The sequence below is a fragment of the Gadus morhua genome, chromosome 22, assembly GCF_902167405.1.
Source record: "Gadus morhua chromosome 22, gadMor3.0, whole genome shotgun sequence".
NCBI classification, from domain to species: Eukaryota; Metazoa; Chordata; class Actinopteri; order Gadiformes; family Gadidae; genus Gadus; species Gadus morhua.
The window spans coordinates 8,993,211-9,011,410 of NC_044069.1; the positions used below are offsets into that span (position 1 = coordinate 8,993,211).

The following is an 18,200-nucleotide window of genomic DNA, read 5'->3' on the forward strand; positions in this document are numbered from 1 at the left end:
GAAATGCAAAGAATGTGTGTGGGAGAGCTAGGTGGTATAAGAGAGAGTTATAAAGACTGACAGAAGGAGAGAGAAAGTAAGCGAAAGTTAGTGAGTGAGTTAGTGAGAGAGAGAAGCAGATTGAAAGCCACAGAGAAGTGAGAATATTTTCAGCGAGAGAAAACCCCTCTGTGTTGATAAAGCTTTGAACCCTTTGAAAACAATGAGCACCTATATCTGGCACATGAACGCACGAACACGTGCGCACGTACGCACACACAGCGTTCAACCATCTTTCCTTTGATCCTCAGCTGTTGTTGACCCAAGATCTCGCCTTTTGTTGTCAATCCGATACAGGAACTGAAAAGGAAGAAAGCCCCTAAGGATATGTGCGTGTGTGTGCACGACTGCACGTGTGTGTGTGTGCGTGCGTGCGCGTGCCTTTGTGTTTGTGTGTGTGTGTGTCTTTGTGACTCAGACCTCTGGAGAAGAAGATGAGATTACTCTTTCTGACCTGAATAAGTGAGTAAGTAAAATAAAAAATCATCCACAAACAAAGTGTGGATGATAAAAAAGTTCAAATTCTTTTACATTTGAAGTTAGAATAAATATAATAATGGATTTTGTTTGAAAATGTCATTATTCGTCAATATTAGTTAGTTATTTCATTAAAAACCAGAGATCCTCATTCAGTTGTGACTGTAAACATCTCCATTTGTGACTTTCTCCGACATTGTGAGACATTGTGAGATTGTGAAGGAAAGAATGAGATTAATGTGAAATGAGATTAATGCGTTAAAAAATACAAAAACATATACACGCTGAAACCACTTAAGAGGATGTCCTTCATTTGTTTTGAACCCTATGTCCTGTTTATCTTAGTCCAACATTTCTGTGGACAAGTTTCTCCCAGTAATTCTGGGTTCAAACCCCATTGAAGCCCAGATGTCTGGAGTATACCTGTCGGCATCTTTGATGTTGGTAAAATTTGAAGGGTTGGAAAGAGTGAGAGCAGAAAAAAGCCAGACTTTGAAATCAAATAACCTCAAAAAAATCAAATAGCCCCAAAAAATCTCTTTGCTCCCTCCCTGCATTTCTCCGCCGTTGAGAAGTGTTGCATTTCAGGCACTTGTGATTGACGGGCAAGATGAAATCTCCGAACCAATCAGGGGAGAGATTAAAAAGTAATGGATATTGGTCCGAAATAAATTGTCTCATACAGAGGCAGCCCCGCAGTCAACTAGAAACAGATTTTGTCACAGCGCATTTCACTCACTTATAGCTGACGGATGGCTCGGCCATACCAAATTACACCAAAATTAAAACGCTTAAATACTTACAGCCCCTTTGCTGAAGTGGCTGACTTGGTCGACTTGAGCTTAATGCTCGACACCTTCAGTACACAGTATAAGAGAGGCCTTCATTACTAGTAGTAACCCGGCTCAGATCCCTTGGGGACGACAACGGAACACTCAGTGGACAGTAAGGACACTTGGAGAATATGGAGGCCAACTGCAAATCCGTTCCCCTGAAAGGAAGGAAGGAAGGAAGGCCGTGTCTCTCTCTCTCTCTCTCTCTCTCTCTCTCTCGCTCTCGTCTCTGTACCTTGCCTCTTGCCCCTGACTGCGAGGGTCCCATGGCGAGTGATGGATGTTGATGAAAGCGCACTGAGCACTGATTAGGGCGTCGCAGAAGTAGCAGAGGATGAAGGAAAGAAAAGGAGAGGGAGAGAGAGAAGGAGAGCTGGAGGGAGAGAGCCAGAGGAAGAGAGGGGTACGGAGAAAAGACGGTCTCAAGTCTGTGTGGATCAGTGGATGGAGCAATTGCACCTCCAAGCTGCCACATATGTTCTTATCACGCTACGGGGAAGGACAAACCCGAGAAAGACATAATACGAAAGGCATGATTTTTTGATTTTAGAGATTTCCCTAAACGCATCAACAATAATAAATGAATGTATTTAAACATTGTACTGTACTATTGTATTCTATTCTTCGAAATATGTCAATTAGTTCCCATTGATACAATTAAAAAAAAAAAAAAATCTATCCGTTTGGTTTGACTTTGTTTTTAAATATGCTCATAGTCATCCGTCAGGTTGTCACTACATCAACATATTTAAACTGCTTCAGGTGTGTTCTTGTAATTGCCTACTTATCTAGACCCCAACATGTTGTAGCTACGTCATGTTTGGTCTCCATTTGGGTTTATTTATATTTTCCTAAATGCTGTCCTTCATATTTAGCATGGAATAAATGCTTGAGGAGGGTATACAAAAACCTAAAAAAATATTAAAAATCTCGAGATAGTAACGCATCAAAAAGGCCTGAGTGGGTGTGGAAGGCGGGAGGTATCACACCAAGTCTCGCGTTACTAATGCTCCAAATCTCATCGAAAGCATCTACCAGGAAGCGAATGGCGGAAATATAAAATCCACTGCAGTTTTCTATACTACATTCAGGTTACTATTTTTTTTCGTGAATAAATGAAGACCACACATACGCATTACTTCGGTACCATTTATAATATTTGAAATTAAATTATACATAGATGGAATTGTGATACGGTCGCCTGGACGTCTTATCTAAGCAAAGCGCAATGGGTGAATAGGCAGCCAATCATCCATCGGAGAGTGTACTTACTGCTGGCCGTCTCTGCACAGGTAAGAAACACGTTTGCTGTCATCTGAAAAACACGTTATCTCATCAAAATGTATATAGCTTCCCATTATCAAATAAGGTAAGTCCCAAGTGGACATGGATGCAAGCTGTCAAATCATTGAACCTGTGATCAGTTAGCAATTGCGTCCATTCATCCACCCGTCTGATATGTACTAGTGTGGTAAACCTAGTGTTGAATAATATCACCCTCCATCGTTAGTTTGTTAATGATTGTTCTAGTGTACACCGCTCTGTTTTCTTCAAGCTAACTAGAGACACTGACTTGGCAATACCTGACTAACAAGTTCCTGCTTCCACCATACCTCTCCATAAGAGACCACAGTCCACATAAACCGTCAGGCCATTCAGCAGGGCATTGGCATAATCATTGTCTCATTTGGCGAATGCTTGTTTAATAAATTATTTTGATCAACAATATTATTGTTGTGGGATTTGCATATGTTTAACCAACATTAATCACAAGCAGTGAGTTCAGATGCATGTCATTAACGGTCAGTTAGGTGTTGGGAATGACAAGTATGCACACAGTTGAGCCTGGAGTTGTCCCATCCACAGCCCCCTAGCCCGGCTGAATCGAACACCCTAGCCTGGCTTAATCAAACACCGTAGCCACTACACCACCTATCTAGTCATGCTGCTACATTGTCTCCTCTAGTTGTTCATACATCTTTGTCATAACGACCAGACACATGGCTGTGTGGCCCCCTAGCCTCTGAACAAGACTCGCTCCGACCCGGGCGTGACCATGTTCGAGAGGACGTCCTTCACCACGCTGATCGTGGGCGTGTTCGTGGTGTACGTGCTCCACACCTGCTGGGTGATGTATGGCATCGTGTACACCAAGCCTTGCGATGACCCCCCCAACTGCATCACGCCCTTCCTGGCCAGCAAGCCCAGGCTACAGGTGGGGAGCTATCAGATGTCTGTCTGTCTGTCTGTCTAACCACACACCCCACCTTTTGTCCATCCATTGCTCTTTGTGTCTATCCACCCACACACAAACCCTTCTGTCCATTTATTGCACTCCGTCTCGCTGTTTGTCTGTCTCTCTGTGTATCCAGCAACACACCAACCCTTCTATCTATCCATTTATCCATCCGTCCATGTTGACGGAGTACCAACTTACGATACTCTGATAACAATGATTTCTGATGATCAATTATGCTTCTCTCTCTCTCTCTCTCTCTCTCTCTCTCTCTCTCTCTCTCTCTCTCTCTCTCTCTCTCTCTCTCTCTCTCTCTCTCTCTCTCTCTCTCTCTCTCTCTCTCTCTCTCTCTCTCTCTCTCTCTCTCTCTCTCTCTCTCTCTCTTCCCCCCCCCCCCCCCCCAACAGTTAAGTATCTACAGCACGCTGAAGCCCAACGCGGACGGAGGGCACACTCTCATTCACAAGGAGGACAACTTTGAGGTGGACAGCAAGTTTGAGAGGTATGTTGTGAAACACCCTGCGCCGTCTGATATGTACTCAGGTTCCACGCGTGTGGCGGTGCCCTCGCTCACAAGGTAAGGTTCCACGTAAATTTCAAATAAAACAGTCAGTTGTATCAACTGACTTTGAATGAAAAAACATAATATGCCTGCATAAGCAGTGGGAATGTGAGTTAATGAAGGGGAAAATCAGGTTTTAATAATAATAATAATAAATGAAATTTATATAGCGCTTAATATGGTACTCTAAGACGCTTTACATATTGGCCTATCAAAACTATGTAAGACAGACTAGGAATAAAAGAAAAACAGAGGTTAAACATGAAGAATAAGGTGGGAGTTAGGTGGGGAAGGCTAGTGTGAAAAGGTATGTTTTGAGGGCAGATTTGAAAGAAGAGAGGGTTGGAGAGACTTTGATGTGGGAGGGGAGTGAATTCCAAAGGGTGGGGGCAGCAACTGAGAAGGCCCGATAACCCCAAGTCCGTCGCTCAGTCCGTGGAACTTGTAGCCAGGTTTTGAGGAGAGGAAGTAGTTTCAGGGTGTTGGTGGAGTTGTGAAAGACAAATTGTATATAAATTCAACTAAAGTCCAGCCTGCAGGGAACACCATATGTGATGATTAATCTTAACACTGCCTCCTCCCCCTTACCATTTACCCCTCTCTCCCACCCCTCTCTTTCCTCGTGCAGGATAGTAAACGTGTCGCTGCCCAAGAAGACGCGCCACAACGGTACGCTGTTCGCCATCGTGTTTGTGCACCAGGCGGGCGTGTCCCCCTGGCAGGACCCCAAGCAGGTGCACCTGGTGGCCCAGCTCACCACCTACATGCTCCCCAAGCCCCCCGAGGTGTCCCTCATCTCCGCTGAGGAGGGCCAGGCCGAGGACGACAGCACTAAGGTGAGCTAGCGGCGGGCGGTGCATCTGTTTGACTGTAGAGTTCACAGTTCAGTTAGGAAGTAGCTGCTTTCATCCAAAGAGACTTGCAGTGAAATCAGATACAGGTCGTAAATGTATTACCAGACCATGGTAGTCCCGAGGTCCCCTCTTTAATAAAGGGAGAAAGCCTCTATAGGACATACAGTAACACACTAACTTATACAGTTACTATGTAGATGTATAAACTGTTATACAATCGAAACATATTGGAGTATTTCAACAAAACTAATTTAATGTTCTAGGGTTGGCTAGAGGTGGTTTGGGGGGGGGGGGGGGGGGGGGGTTGGCTATAGTTGGGGGGGTTGGCTATTGTAGATGTCCACGCCATCTACTTTGTACCTGTATCGGTTTTGCATGTCAGGAGCTGAAAGTAGAACCGGGGCAGCAGAACGTTCGCCATGGCAACCCCGCGTCAGGGGGCGGAGCTGGAGGGGGAGAAGGAGCCGCCGAATCCGACAACCCCGTTTCCCATTGGCGGACGCGGCTGACGCTCAACATCGTCAGTGACCACTTCCAGTTTGATAAGGAGTCCCTGCCCAGCGACGTGCACCGATACCTCAGAGTGTAAGACCTGGCCTCAGACAAACACACTGCACACACACCGATACCTCAGAGTGTAAGACCTGGCCTCAGACAAACACACTGCACCACGTACTACGCACACGCTAGGCCCGAAGATAGAACCACCCGACCGGGTTATCGTGATGTTGGATTCACCAGTGTTATCAACGTACATTCACTCACAAATAGGATAATGATATGAAGGCTTAGATAGGATAGCGATCTCAATCTTGGATAAAGAGAAAGTACATTTTATCTTGTGTGGCTTCCTTTAACTGTGCTCTGCTCAGAGTGCAATGTAATCGTGTATCCGTGTCTCATCCAGCTTCCCCAGTGGTAAGAAGATGGTGTATCTCCCACTGCTCTTTGTCGATGAACTCAGTAACAGAGTCAAGGACTTGGTGGTATGTCAATGTTTATGCTTTTCAGAATGTCTTAAGTGTTAACCAACATTAAATGTCTGTCGACTATTCATACAAGTGACTGTGTGTGTGTTTTTGTGTGCGTGTCTGTAGGAGATCAACCGCACCACGAAGGAACTTCCACTGACTATAAACTATGACTCCATCTCTCTCGGGAGGCTGAGATTCTGGATTCACATGCAAGACGCAGTGTATTCACTACAACAGTTTGGTATGTAAACATACACACGGCTCTACAGACGTGTTTAAACATTGAGTAACCGCATGCACTTTGTAGAGTCAGCAAGAAATCGCCATTAAACTAGAAGGGCTTGCATTACAAAGTCACAGCAGAGGCTATGAGGCAGTCACTTCCCTTGAACTCATTACCATTTTTAACTCTTTACAACCCCAAACGCACTCCTTTATCCTATAATGTGTTTCCCCCCCCCCCCCCCCCCCAGGTTTTACAGAGAAAGATGCGGACGAGATAAAGGGAATCTTTGTCGACACTAACCTCTACTTCCTGGCTCTCACCTTTTTCGTCGCTGCCTTTCATGTGAGTCTTTAAAAAACACGATATATTTTATTACAAGCAAAATAAAAATATATAAACTAAAACAAGATATAAAAACAATATCTCATAAACCTTACAAGGAAGCTGACTTCATAGAAACACGAGAATGTTAAACGCACAGATGTAGCTCTAAAGACTAGTTTGGCAACCTTCCATTTAGTTATCTGTTAAGACAAGGCTCACAAATCTTTATATGACACAGGCGGACTTTCTTTCTTGAGTTTAAAGAAACAACCGTATTGCACAAAACAGAAATTTGAGTTGGATGAATATGTCATTGATGCTTCACCAGTGATGTAATATTCAGTCTGACTCATGTGCCATACTTTCTCTTCTTTTTGTCATGTCGTCTATCCTTCCTTCCCTCTCTCCCTCTCTCTCCCTAGCTGCTCTTTGACTTCCTGGCGTTCAAGAACGACATCAGCTTCTGGAAGCAGAAGAGGAGCATGGTGGGAATGTCGAGTAAAGCAGGTGGGTCACGTGACCGCATTCTAGGTTTGTGGGGGGAGGGGGGGGAAGGTTGGAGCCACGTCTGAACACGCAATCTCATTGGAGCTGCAGGACTCCATAGCATGTCTGAATTCTTTCCTCCAAAGAAATGACACCAAAGCCCAGTTTATTTTGTGGAAAGAACGAAGGGTGCAAGGGGCTATTCTTAGACTTGGAAGGTTGACGCACAAACTGTTCAGCTTCAGAGGAAGCATCAACAAATGTTGAACAAATACAGTTCATACAGTTAACATGAGATGCACTACGATACTACGGTACTTTTTCCACACTAGCTCAAACAATCTTTCTGATGTAGTAAACATCAACCATTCAGATTTCCCCCCCGTTCCCGTCCACGTGTTGTCATGGTGCCGGTCTGTGTATTCTGCCTCCCCAGTGCTGTGGCGATGCTTCAGCACCATCGTCATCTTCCTGTACCTGTTGGACCAGCAGACCAGCCTCCTGGTCCTCATCCCTGCTGGAGTAGGCTCTATCATAGAGGTGAACACACCCCGGACACTGTCAGATACCGGAGGCTCTCCCATCTACGTTGAATCAGTGTTTCCTTTCACAAGAAACAGATTGCTCATGATGCTCGCCCAATTGGATAGTAGTATTGGTTCTTGAGTGGTTTTGATAAAAAAAAAAAATTAAATGAGGAGATTTTGGTTTGGCATCCATGCTCATTTATAAACAGTATTGATATATGGATACCCAGTTTTACAGAAAACCCTTGTTTTCGTATTTTAAAATCAAATTGAGTCGGGTATAAGTAGGTTCTGATGCTTCTTGGGATCTGTTCTGATCTGTGATTGGCTGGTTCCCCCAGGTGTGGAAGGTGAAAAAGGCCTTCAAGATCCAGGTGTTCTGGAAGGGATCCAAACCAACACTCATGGTAAGAGTCTAAAAGGTTTCCTTTTGTACACCGATGGTTGTTTGTTTGTGCAGTAGCGTTTAACAAAATGGGCCACTTCTGTGTCGACAGTTTGGGAAATTGGACGAATCGGAAAAGAGAACAGAAGAATACGACACTCTGGTAAGATACATGCCCACTACACACAATAGGCCAACAGATAAGTTTCAATAGAGTAATGACGCCTCCCTCTCCAGCAGTAACCTGATATTCACCCTCTATTGCTCCTGTCTTGCCTGTAGGCCATGAAGTACCTCTCCTACCTGCTGTACCCTCTGTGCTTAGGAGGGGCCGTGTATGCCCTGGTGTTTCTGCGATACAAAAGGTAATGAATAACATGGTGGTCATTATTAACGTGTGTGTGTGTGTGTCTGTGATACTCTACTCCCTGCTTCTCTCCGGTGAGAGTTTGTGATTGTTAATTGACAACTAAAGACTCTTGAAGCCCTTAATCAAAAGCTCTGCGTGTTAAACGTCTCCTGAGCTTCGTGACACAGAGTGCTTCTTCACGGAGACAGCACTGGCGCGTGTATCAGGAGGGTCCTGCACAAACCTGTTATTATACCCTCTGTCTTCAAACTCCTCACCACCCCCCCTTGCTTCCTCTCTCCTAGCTGGTACTCCTGGGTGATCAACAGCTTAGTTAACGGTAGGTTATACAAAGTTTCCCTTTTTAATATTCATAACACTAGATGTTCCTGTCCTGACTTTTCATATTTTGAGGTTTGTTTTGTATCATCGATGGCTGATTAGGATCTTGATGACAATGTATTATCAATCAATGATGACACAAAAACAATCCACGTGTCCAGTACATTGCTCTAACTACGACCTTCCCTGGCTCTCTGTAGGTGTCTACGCATTCGGCTTCCTCTTCATGCTTCCACAACTGTTTGTCAACTTCAAGGTACAGACACACATTGCCATGTTCCTTTCACCATTTTTCTTCCTATACTCTAGAATACTGTTTTTATTAACAATTTCTCGGAGGGGGGGGGGCGGGGGGGGGGGGGTACGTAAACTTGAGAGGCATTTATGAAATATTACCTTTTCTAAAACCAAAACACCCTGTTCAAACTTCCAATGTTTGTGTTCTTTGTTCCTTTGTGAACAGCTGAAGTCTGTGGCGCACCTGCCTTGGAAAGCCTTCATGTACAAGGTAAGATCCTCTTAATGCGGCTCAGATTCCCCTCACAGCTGCCGAGCCCTCACAGCCCGGCTGAGAGTGCTCCAAGAAGACACCAAGGGCTTCGTTTGTATGCTCTCCTGATGATGGATGCTTTCTATTGACACGGCTACTGCGTATACAATCCATTGTTTGTTATCCCTTCGCTATTCATCCATTTCATTGTTAAGGGTCTTCGTCTCTCTAAAGCTATTGGGTTTGATCCCAAGTGTCCGTAGGCAAAAGCCGAATTTATAGTCGCCGTTCGTGAAGTACACAAACATGGCATTCATTCTTGCCGTAACATTTGTTCGGATGGACATTTTGCGCTGCTGGCAGAGGCTCAAAATGTCAGAGGTGTGCGAACACATTATCGCTTGAAACACGCGAGGGCTGGGATTGCGTCATTCTTTGTGGACGCACAGCGACTATAAATCAGGTTTAATATGTCATGTCATCATCCCCGAGCACGGTGCCTAAGCCTTACCTCCCTTCTCCGGAATGTATCTGAATACACTGCCAGTCACTGAATGACTTAATACTTAAGTGGTAATTGCTGCCTCTAAAGCGATTGAGCATTTTCTTACATTCACCATGGTATGGTATCTCTATAGCTATTAGCTATAAATTAAACAGGCCTCTTACTTCTCCGCTGAATAAGGCTATTTGCTGCCTCCGTTGTGGTCATTTGGATATTGATCGATCTGATTTCCCTCACCAGGCTTTCAATACATTCATCGACGACGTGTTCGCCTTCATCATCACCATGCCAACCTCCCACCGACTGGCCTGCTTCCGAGACGACATAGTCTTCCTGATTTACCTCTACCAGAGATGGTAAGACCAGCACTCACATCGGGGGTGGCTCCACCCACTAGTGTGCTGACAACAACTCGGGCAGTATGCCCTGTACCAACCCACGTTTGATTCTGACCTGTAGTCCTATGCTACCGTTTATATTTGAAACTACTCCACCTTTCGCTCCATCCAAGTACAAAAGCCCTTGCATACATATCTGATCCCTAACCAATGGTTGTATGCTACACGTCATCCCCTTGCCTTCACTGTCCTGTCCAGAAAGCCCTATTGTTCATAAAAGTTGAAGATAAGTTAAAGATAAGTACCGCACTCGTTATTATCCAAATGGCCAGCACGCAACCTAACGTCTACCCCTACGTGGTGTGATGAACTTGAGGTTTGTTCCTAAACTTTCCCTGGGCGAGTGCAATCTTGCCTATCTAGGGGGTTAGGTGAGAAGTACTCACCGCAGGTCCACAGCCTCTTGAACCAAACGTGTGTTCTTCGTTAATCCAACAAACTCGGGAGTCTCCCCTGCAGAGCCTCCTCCATAGACTCTGAACCCTCACAACATGAGACTCCTGCAGCCTCACCTGTTGCAATTTACCGCTAATGAGAACCTCAACACTGCCCCCTCTCTTCGATGTCAGTACTGGGACCGAGTCGTCACTTTTCAATGTGTTCGCTTGCATAGCTTGTCCACAAACAAACCAATTGTGTTGTCTTTGCAGGCTCTATCCAGTGGACAAGACCAGGGTGAATGAATACGGCGTTTCCTACGACGAGGCGGACAAGCCTGGAGACAAGGGAAAGGTGCACAAAGACTAGAAGAGGAGGAAGATGAATTTGCCGTCCGTTAAACTTATTTATTGGTCTTTGACAGGACCGATAGATCTATGCAGCTGGTTTGATCCAAGTCCAATCCTACTGACGTCTAGGACATCCGATTGATCTGATAGGAGGTTTTTGATTGATTTTAAATGAAGGACTTTATTTTAATTATTTTTTTATACGTTAAACCTGTACCATGGGAATGTCAGCCCGAGTGTAGGTGTGTCTCGGTGTTGACTGACCCAATGCTGAACTACCGGTATGTGAATTGCTTTTACTTTATTTTGAAAAGGGGCTGCAAAGGGGCATTTCAAGTGATGTAATTAAGCAATTCTTGATTACACAAGGGGAAACCACAGGATGTTGATTGGGACATTATTAGCTATGGTTTGTGAGGGCCTGTTGATTTCTAACAGTGGGAACTAAACATTATTTTTTTGCAATGGAAACAAATTGAGGTCATAGCTATGCCCCCCCCCCCCCCCCTCAATGTGTAACATACTGATAATGGTGGTCATCGTCACTGGTTTACAAAAATAATTGGACGTTTTAACATATACAAGGGAACAAAAACTCTGCAAAAATAGACAAATTTGGATATCCAACCTCCTGTTTACGACAGCAAATTTCATTTTTATGACAAGCTTTTTACCTCAAGTATTTTCTCCAAGGCCAATACCAGTGCCAAATGTAAAATAAAGTGTACTTTCTCTAGTTGTGTGTGAAACATGAGTTAGTATTACACCTGGACCAACTCTGGCAGAGCTCGTCTGAATCAGTTCAGATGATGATGGTGCATCAATTTAAAATGTGGGCATATTTAATCGGAAGGGATATATAAATTTGCCTGAATATTGAAATGTTTTTTCAAATGTAATAAAAGTTTTAATATACTGTAGCTTTGTTTATTTGGTGGCTTAGTTTGCAGTAGTTATGACACTATTCAACATGTGATGGTCTCCTAACCTATGGTTGTGTGATTATTGGATGTCTTCCTGGTACAATACGAATATCGAAATAGCAAAGCTTATGAATTCAAAACCATCAGGGTCATTACATTTGGGTGTATGCATCGCTCAGTTATTTTCTCACTGGTATCATTCACAAACTATTCACAATCTATATTTAATGGGATGTTAATACAATGTTATTAGAACCTCGCCCTCGATCAATCTACCTGGGCAGTCAGTTGACAATGCCAACAGGTAGATTGATCAATGGCCAAGCAACATTACCCCTAGTGTTGATGGGGGGGGCTTTTCAATTAGTCCTGTCTAAAGGTGACATACCAGGTGTGAGTAGCCATTACAAGCAGTTTTGAAATCTGCATCTTCTGACATCACAAGTGGTCCACTAGATGAGCAACGGTTGCTACAAATCACTGGGTAGGCTGATATATCCAGCATACATCTGGCCACCTTCAAAACCCACTTCAAACTTGCCTGTGACCCCCAACCCTCCCCTTGTCTTGTATTTTTAATACAAGTTTTTTTTGCGTTCCAGCCTACGTTGTAAAGCGTCCTTGATTATTGAAAGACGTTTTATAAATCCAATTTATTATTAGGTGGACACACAGACTTGTGATGTCAGCGGCAAATTTTAAAAACTGTTTGTAATGACTAATCACTCACACATGGTGGTATATGTCAATCAATATTAAAGAAAAGATAAAACTCCCTCAACAAAACAGGATTCCAAAAGCACCACAATACAATGTCTATTGTTTCCATTCTTTTATTTAGTTTTTTTTAGAAAACACTTCTAGTCGAAGAGACCGAAGCCCATGTCGTCATCAGACTCCTCGGACTCGTCCTTCTTCTCCTCTTTCTTCTCCTCTACCTTGGCTGGAAGGGCAGAAAGGAAAGAGGGTTAATGTCTGAATCATACAACATACAAAGGACCAATGGGTCTGCAGGATAGTGTAGGGACTAGGCTGTTGCGACTCCTACTCAGGAATTTGTTTCGATGCCAATGATGTCCACAATGCATCTGTAGGCTTTGCGTGGCAAGAGACCCAGAATTAATCTACGTCTACGTAAGTTGCTTCGAAAATCTGTTACACCATTAACTCTCAAATCGTTCAGCAGACGTTTATCAAAAATGTATGAAAGCATTCAGTGGGTTTCCAAGGAACCTATAGGGATGGGGCATCATGCTGAAGGACACCTACAGATAGCCTGCATACATTTGGTATCGAACCCAGTAACTTTTGACTACAAGTTAAACTACCCTGCTTCCAGACTAAACTGGAAGCTTTATACTGAGGAGAGTGAAGGTGCAATAGGTACCTGGTGCGTCGGCGGTCGCGGCTGCAGCAGCAGGGGCGGCACCACCGGCGGCAGGGGCTCCACCACCGGCTCCAACGTTGCAGATCAGGCTGCCGATGTCCACGCTGGTCAGGGCCTACAAGATCATAAGCATAGTCAGGGACTGGTCAGGGCCTACAAGATCATAAGCATACAGTTAGGGACTGGTCAGGGCCTACAAGTATACAGTCAGGGACTGGTCAGGGCCTACAAGATCATAAGCATACAGTTAGGGACTGGTCAGGGCCTACAAGTATACAGTCAGGGACTGGTCAGGGCCTACAAGATCATAAGCATACAGTTAGGGACTGGTCAGGGCCTACAAGTATACAGTCAGGGACTGGTCAGGGCCTACAAGTATACAGTCAGGGACTGGTCAGAGCCTACAAGCCTACAGTCAGGGACAGGTCAGAGCATACAAGTATACAAGCCTACAGTCAGGGACTGGTCAGGGCCTACAATAACACAAGTCAAGTCAGGGACTGGTCTGGACCTTGGTCAAGAACAGGGTTGACAGTGAGGAACTGGGAACCAGGGAAGCAGTAATACTAATGAGCCAATAGATAGCTGCCCTTATAATGTCGTATTTAAAGGGTTGTGTTATAAATAGTTGATATTGAGAAGGGTGAGCGTCGGTTGAAAGCACTACAAGATAAAACAAATATTCAGTCAGTGAAACGATGGTCAGAATGACGATCAAGGATGTGCATGTGTATCTTCCAGACAGGGGGTACTGGCGTCCTCACCTTGGCGAAGAGGCTGGGCCAGAAAGGCTCCACGGTTACACCAGCTGCCTTGATGAGGGCGTTGAGCTTGTCCTCCTAAACAGACAAAAAGGATAAAATTGTATTTAGTATTTCAGGTCACCATGAGTTACTGTACATGGAGTTGTTAAGCCTAACAATGGAAAATACATCTGTATGTATGACAGACAGGGACAACCATAGACAAAAGATGGACAATGCAGAGATCTTTCATTTTACATGGCTAGTCGTGTTTGCTTATGTTACACAAGTATGAGGTTAATCGTTATTATATAATAGAGTTCCCCACATAGATTAAGGTAACCCATAAATCGAGGGAGGCTTGCAATTAGTCAGAGCAAACTTATTCAGACAATCATCAACACGTGGCTGTAAACTTTAATATTAGGTTTTTTAAAAGTTCTCCCTTCCCATGCCAGATCACAACAAAATTAAAATATTCATATCATCACTTTTAATATTAAAAACGTCATAAGACAGTTTACAGCCATCACTCAGCCACACCACCCTCACACAGGTCTGTCTGAATTGAACTATTTGAATTGACATGTGCGAGCCGAAAGCTTTACGAATGACGTAAAGCTTGGTGTCAAGTCTAGTATCAGGTGTCAAGTCTAGTATCTATCTACATAGTACTCCATCCCAAGGAACGTAAATAAAAGACTGGCATGGTTCATGCTGTATTATGCTATATGCTAACGTTACTATGTACAGGTCAATACATACACAGATGTTGACATTGGAGTAGGTTTCCTAGCAAACATAAGTTAACTTTCGAACTATACGCCAACAAACAATGTCGGTTTATACCAAGAATCAGAACACAATACATTAAGAGACATAGCAATGCTCTGGTCCAACAACGTGGCCTAGCACCATGGGAGGCGCCATTTTTTTACCGGCTAGTTTATAGTAACTTTAGCTTTTAAGACGTTCAACTGGCGAACCACTAGCAACTTTTCCATAATGTGACAACGTTATGACTTTTATTCAAGCCCCTCATCAGCCGTCAGGGCTATTTTCGGCACTACGCGGTTCTCCCGGTGTAATACGCGTGTGTGAACGGTGAGTAGGGATAGTGAAGGCGGGAGACTTACGGTGACGGTGACCTCATCGTCGTGGAGGATCAGAGCAGAGTAAATACAAGCGAGTTCAGATACGGAAGCCATTGTAGATGTTGGATTTTAGGGTTTGGACGTCGGATGCCTAAATTTAACGGTGCTAGTCGCCGGATTGAGGGCCTTAGCTTCAGATGAAGAACCGAGCACCTTAGGCAAATTGACTTCCTACTCTGAAGGGTTTCAGCGGAAAGGGAACGCAAAGGGGCGGGGAGTTGCATTATATACCGTGCGTCAGCGCGTACGGGTACCTCCGCCGACGTCACGTCACGTAATGGCTTGGTTTATTTTTTTATTTCTGGTATTCTATGTAGTATTATTATACTGCATTAGTAATTTCTGTATGTCTTGCAGACAAATATTTTAATGTGCTAGTCCTACATGATGTTGGTGGTATGCAATGTCAAAATAAGACTAATTGTACCGATCAGCAGCTGGACGTTGAAAACTAAATAAATCAAAGAGTTGAGCCCTTCACCAATAGATGCCATATTTGCATAAGCACCACTTTTTAAGACATTTATTTTGCCTTCTCATAGATCCCCTCGACTTTGAAGAAAGTTATTCATGTTAACAAAAATATATTTATATTATGATAATATTTATCATCATATACGGTTTATCTATATTATAGTTCACAAATTAAGATATATTTTAACGAGTACATCTTATTCTAGTATCATATTCATACTAATCTTATTATCGAGATTAAACATATCCTACTTTTGCGGGAGATTAAGATTAAAAATCCTGGTTTGCTAAAACCTGGCCACAAAAAACCCAAAGCCCAGGCCCAACTCAATAACATGTTTCCTCATAGAAATGTGGTACTCGTAGAACAAATAGTTTAGGACTGTTAAGATTCGGTCTGCTTATTAAAATTGGTTAACTTAAAAAAGGTTTTAACCTCAGTTTAACTTTGCATTTTAGTTTTACAGAAACACAACAGACAATAACACGACAAGTGTTTAATATTATAACTGTTTTTTTATTGGCTTGGTTTAAAAACTGTACATGTAACTCCTTCCTGAGTATCCTACCTGCCCCAGAGAGAGAGTGAGGGTGTGGGTCATGGAAAGATGGCGAGAGGGAAGACAGAGAAACAGAGAGAAGAGAAGGATGAACAGAAGTAGAAATGAAAAGAATAAGTAGAGGGCCATAATAAAACGATGGGGAGAGGAATAATATATATATATGTATTAAAAAAGTATAGTTCATTGGTTTGTTGGATATTACAATTTTGAATAAAGGGATCAATCTTAATAAATTAGGGGCCTGCGTCAGTTTTATGAAACACTGAAGTGAAATTGGCATGGAGGAAATAGTATAATTTTGGTGGTCGTGTTGAGAGTCAAGGTGCCTTCGGTGTAGAGTTGGGTATAAGCTTTCAGACAGACCGGGGGCCTGCTGTAGTTAGAGAGAGTGTGTGTGTGTGTGTGTGTGTGTGTGTGTGTGTGTGTGTGTGTGTGTGTGTGTGTGTGTGTGTGTGTGTGTGTGTGTGTGTGTGTGTGTGTGTGTGTGTGTGTATGTGTGTGTGTGTGTGTGTGAGAGAGAGTGTGTACAGGAAATTGGAATCAGCAACAACACTACTGGTGCAACAACACACTTCACTTCAAATTACCACGTTAAAAAAAGGACAATATCCACCATATATTACAATTATTTTTCCCCCCCCCCAGCATTTGTCATGACACGTGTAATAAAAAATCGAGCCACTAGGGGAACACTGTTCTCAAGTTCGTTGGATGTCAGCACCAGAACTGAATTTAGCGTCCGTTTTTATTCCCTCCTCTGGCTCCTCACAAGACCAAGGTCAGAGAAATCACAAATCAGGGTTTAAACATGCATAGTAACGGGTGAAAAACCTAAATTAATCGTGGACCCCATCATCACCTGCACTCTCCACTCCACAGTAACCATCCATGACCCAGGGAATTGTTAAAAATAGAGAACTTCTTTGTGTGTTTACTAAGCGGTTTAGCAACAATGTCTTGTCTTCGCAATACGAATCAAGAAAGATAGGCCATTAAAAATCTTTTGTTCACTGTCCAGGTGCCTGAGATATAGACCACTGATAGTGTATGTGGGGACACACACACACTCAGAAAAAAAGGATAAACCTATCATTATCTATATATATCAACAATGGTTACCCAATACACTTTTTTTAGTGACCATAAATGATTAGAACGGCAGTTAGCCGGAAAACAATACAGTAAGTAAGTAGCGGCGAGACAAGATTCAAATAAACAATAATAATTACTGATAATAACAAGAAACACATTGAAGGCGTCGTTATTGTCATCTCGTTGACCACCCGCTGATGGTGAATTCAGAGGAGTTCCAGTTGTCATGGCGTTCTGTCGGATGTGTTCTGTTGTAGCGTCCGTCCGTCTTCTTCGTCTCTTCCTGACTTGTTGTGAGTATGACGTCCCGGTGAAGCTGTGCACTATAAGACCATTACCATTCAGTCATTATCCTTCAGTCGTTACAAGAGTCTTTATCTCTGCAGGGGGTGTGGATGTGAGGGGGACAGTAGTATACGTTTGTAGCCTGCTTAGGTAGACCCTATAAAAATCACTAATAGGCATTTCGAGAAGCAAGAGACAAAACAAATGAGGATCCTGGAAAAGAATGTAGTAAAAGAGAAACTTTTTCTATCCTCTTCTGCTTCCAATACAGAGCTTCAAAAGTAAAATAATGCAAGATAAGAACAAAATGTAGATCTAGCTATGGAGACACAAACCATGAGCTGCTATGGCTGGGGGTTCTCTTGTAGGATAGTGCCTTGAAGAGAGCTAGAGAGAGAGAGAGAGAGTGACGCTGGTTGATCAGGTCTGATTGGTGTTTTCATTCCTTCATGTACATCCCATTGATCCTCCATCACTGGTCTTCACATCTGTGTCCTTATCCTTCTTCAGAGTCATCCATTCATTCACTGATTTGTCATTCATTCCATATATGTCCTGCAAGCCATCCATTCATCTTGCCCTCTGTGATTGGCTTTCACCCATCAGGTTCCATAGCAACAGGCCCCAACTCCATCTTTCTTCTCCTTCTTCGAACCTGGACTGGCCTTTATTTGATCCCCTTGTCCCACATTGGCGAGCAGGCTAGTGTGGGCGGGCCTGGGAGATCATCTTGAGCCGTGATTGGTCGATGACATCCAGAAGGTTCTTGGCGTCGACTGCGAGTGCGTGAGCAGCAGTCAGCATCTGTTTCTTGTACTCCTTTTGTAAGCTGAGGACAAGACAC

At 43.6% G+C, this 18,200-nt stretch overlaps 3 protein-coding genes across 18 annotated transcripts in view; 1 reads left to right on the forward strand and 2 right to left on the reverse strand.

Moving 5' to 3' along the window:
* The first annotated feature begins 2,350 nt into the window (after positions 1 to 2,350).
* Positions 2,351 to 11,655, forward strand: clptm1l (CLPTM1 like). Of its 2 annotated transcripts, none has more exons than XM_030348126.1 (19): positions 2,351 to 2,440; positions 2,530 to 2,641; positions 3,346 to 3,564; positions 3,993 to 4,087; positions 4,776 to 4,983; positions 5,384 to 5,586; positions 5,909 to 5,987; positions 6,099 to 6,216; positions 6,449 to 6,543; positions 6,948 to 7,032; positions 7,448 to 7,551; positions 7,880 to 7,945; positions 8,036 to 8,086; positions 8,206 to 8,288; positions 8,578 to 8,612; positions 8,815 to 8,870; positions 9,078 to 9,122; positions 9,850 to 9,965; positions 10,658 to 11,655. In XM_030348126.1, exons 3-19 carry the CDS (start codon positions 3,406 to 3,408, stop codon positions 10,752 to 10,754), a joined length of 1,695 nt encoding a protein of 564 aa, XP_030203986.1. In that variant the 5' UTR covers positions 2,351 to 2,440; positions 2,530 to 2,641; positions 3,346 to 3,405; the 3' UTR covers positions 10,755 to 11,655. The 2 variants fall into 2 exon arrangements, with proteins under 2 accessions (XP_030203986.1, XP_030203987.1); XM_030348127.1 differs by having other exon boundaries at positions 2,357 to 2,440; positions 3,370 to 3,564.
* An 820-nt stretch (positions 11,656 to 12,475) lies between these two features.
* Positions 12,476 to 15,179, reverse strand: rplp1 (ribosomal protein lateral stalk subunit P1). The gene is made up of 4 exons (XM_030348157.1): positions 14,925 to 15,179; positions 13,810 to 13,884; positions 13,046 to 13,160; positions 12,476 to 12,601 (listed from the first exon to the last, which is right to left on the reverse strand). The coding sequence occupies exons 1-4, from the start codon at positions 14,994 to 14,996 to the stop codon at positions 12,519 to 12,521; spliced, it is 345 nt and encodes a 114-aa protein (XP_030204017.1). The 5' UTR covers positions 14,997 to 15,179; the 3' UTR covers positions 12,476 to 12,518.
* Positions 15,180 to 15,912: 733 nt separating this feature from the next.
* ptk2aa (protein tyrosine kinase 2aa) overlaps positions 15,913 to 18,200 on the reverse strand; it is a 59,185-nt gene continuing 56,897 nt past the window's right edge. For all 15 annotated transcript variants that reach the window (XM_030348102.1, XM_030348101.1, XM_030348096.1 and 12 more), the window contains one exon: positions 15,913 to 18,185. In XM_030348102.1, the coding sequence (XP_030203962.1) occupies positions 18,059 to 18,185 (127 nt within the window). In that variant the 3' untranslated portion in view covers positions 15,913 to 18,058. The remainder of the gene's footprint in view (positions 18,186 to 18,200) is intronic.

Bases quoted from the DNA above. Each gene is read 5' to 3' on its own strand.
- rplp1 (XM_030348157.1), bottom strand. From the start codon at position 14,996: ATGGCTTCCGTATCTGAACTCGCTTGTATTTACTCTGCTCTGATCCTC. The intron at 13,161-13,809 runs GTGAGGACGCCA...ATGATCTTGTAG, and splicing joins GGCCCAGCCTCTTCGCCAAG to GCCCTGACCAGCGTGGACAT. The intron at 12,602-13,045 runs GTACCTATTGCA...CTGCCCTTCCAG, and splicing joins CGCGACCGCCGACGCACCAG to CCAAGGTAGAGGAGAAGAAA.
- clptm1l (XM_030348126.1), top strand. From the start codon at position 3,406: ATGTTCGAGAGGACGTCCTTCACCACGCTGATCGTGGGCGTGTTCGTG. The intron at 4,088-4,775 runs GTATGTTGTGAA...TTCCTCGTGCAG, and splicing joins GTGGACAGCAAGTTTGAGAG to GATAGTAAACGTGTCGCTGC. The intron at 6,217-6,448 runs GTATGTAAACAT...CCCCCCCCCCAG, and splicing joins GTATTCACTACAACAGTTTG to GTTTTACAGAGAAAGATGCG.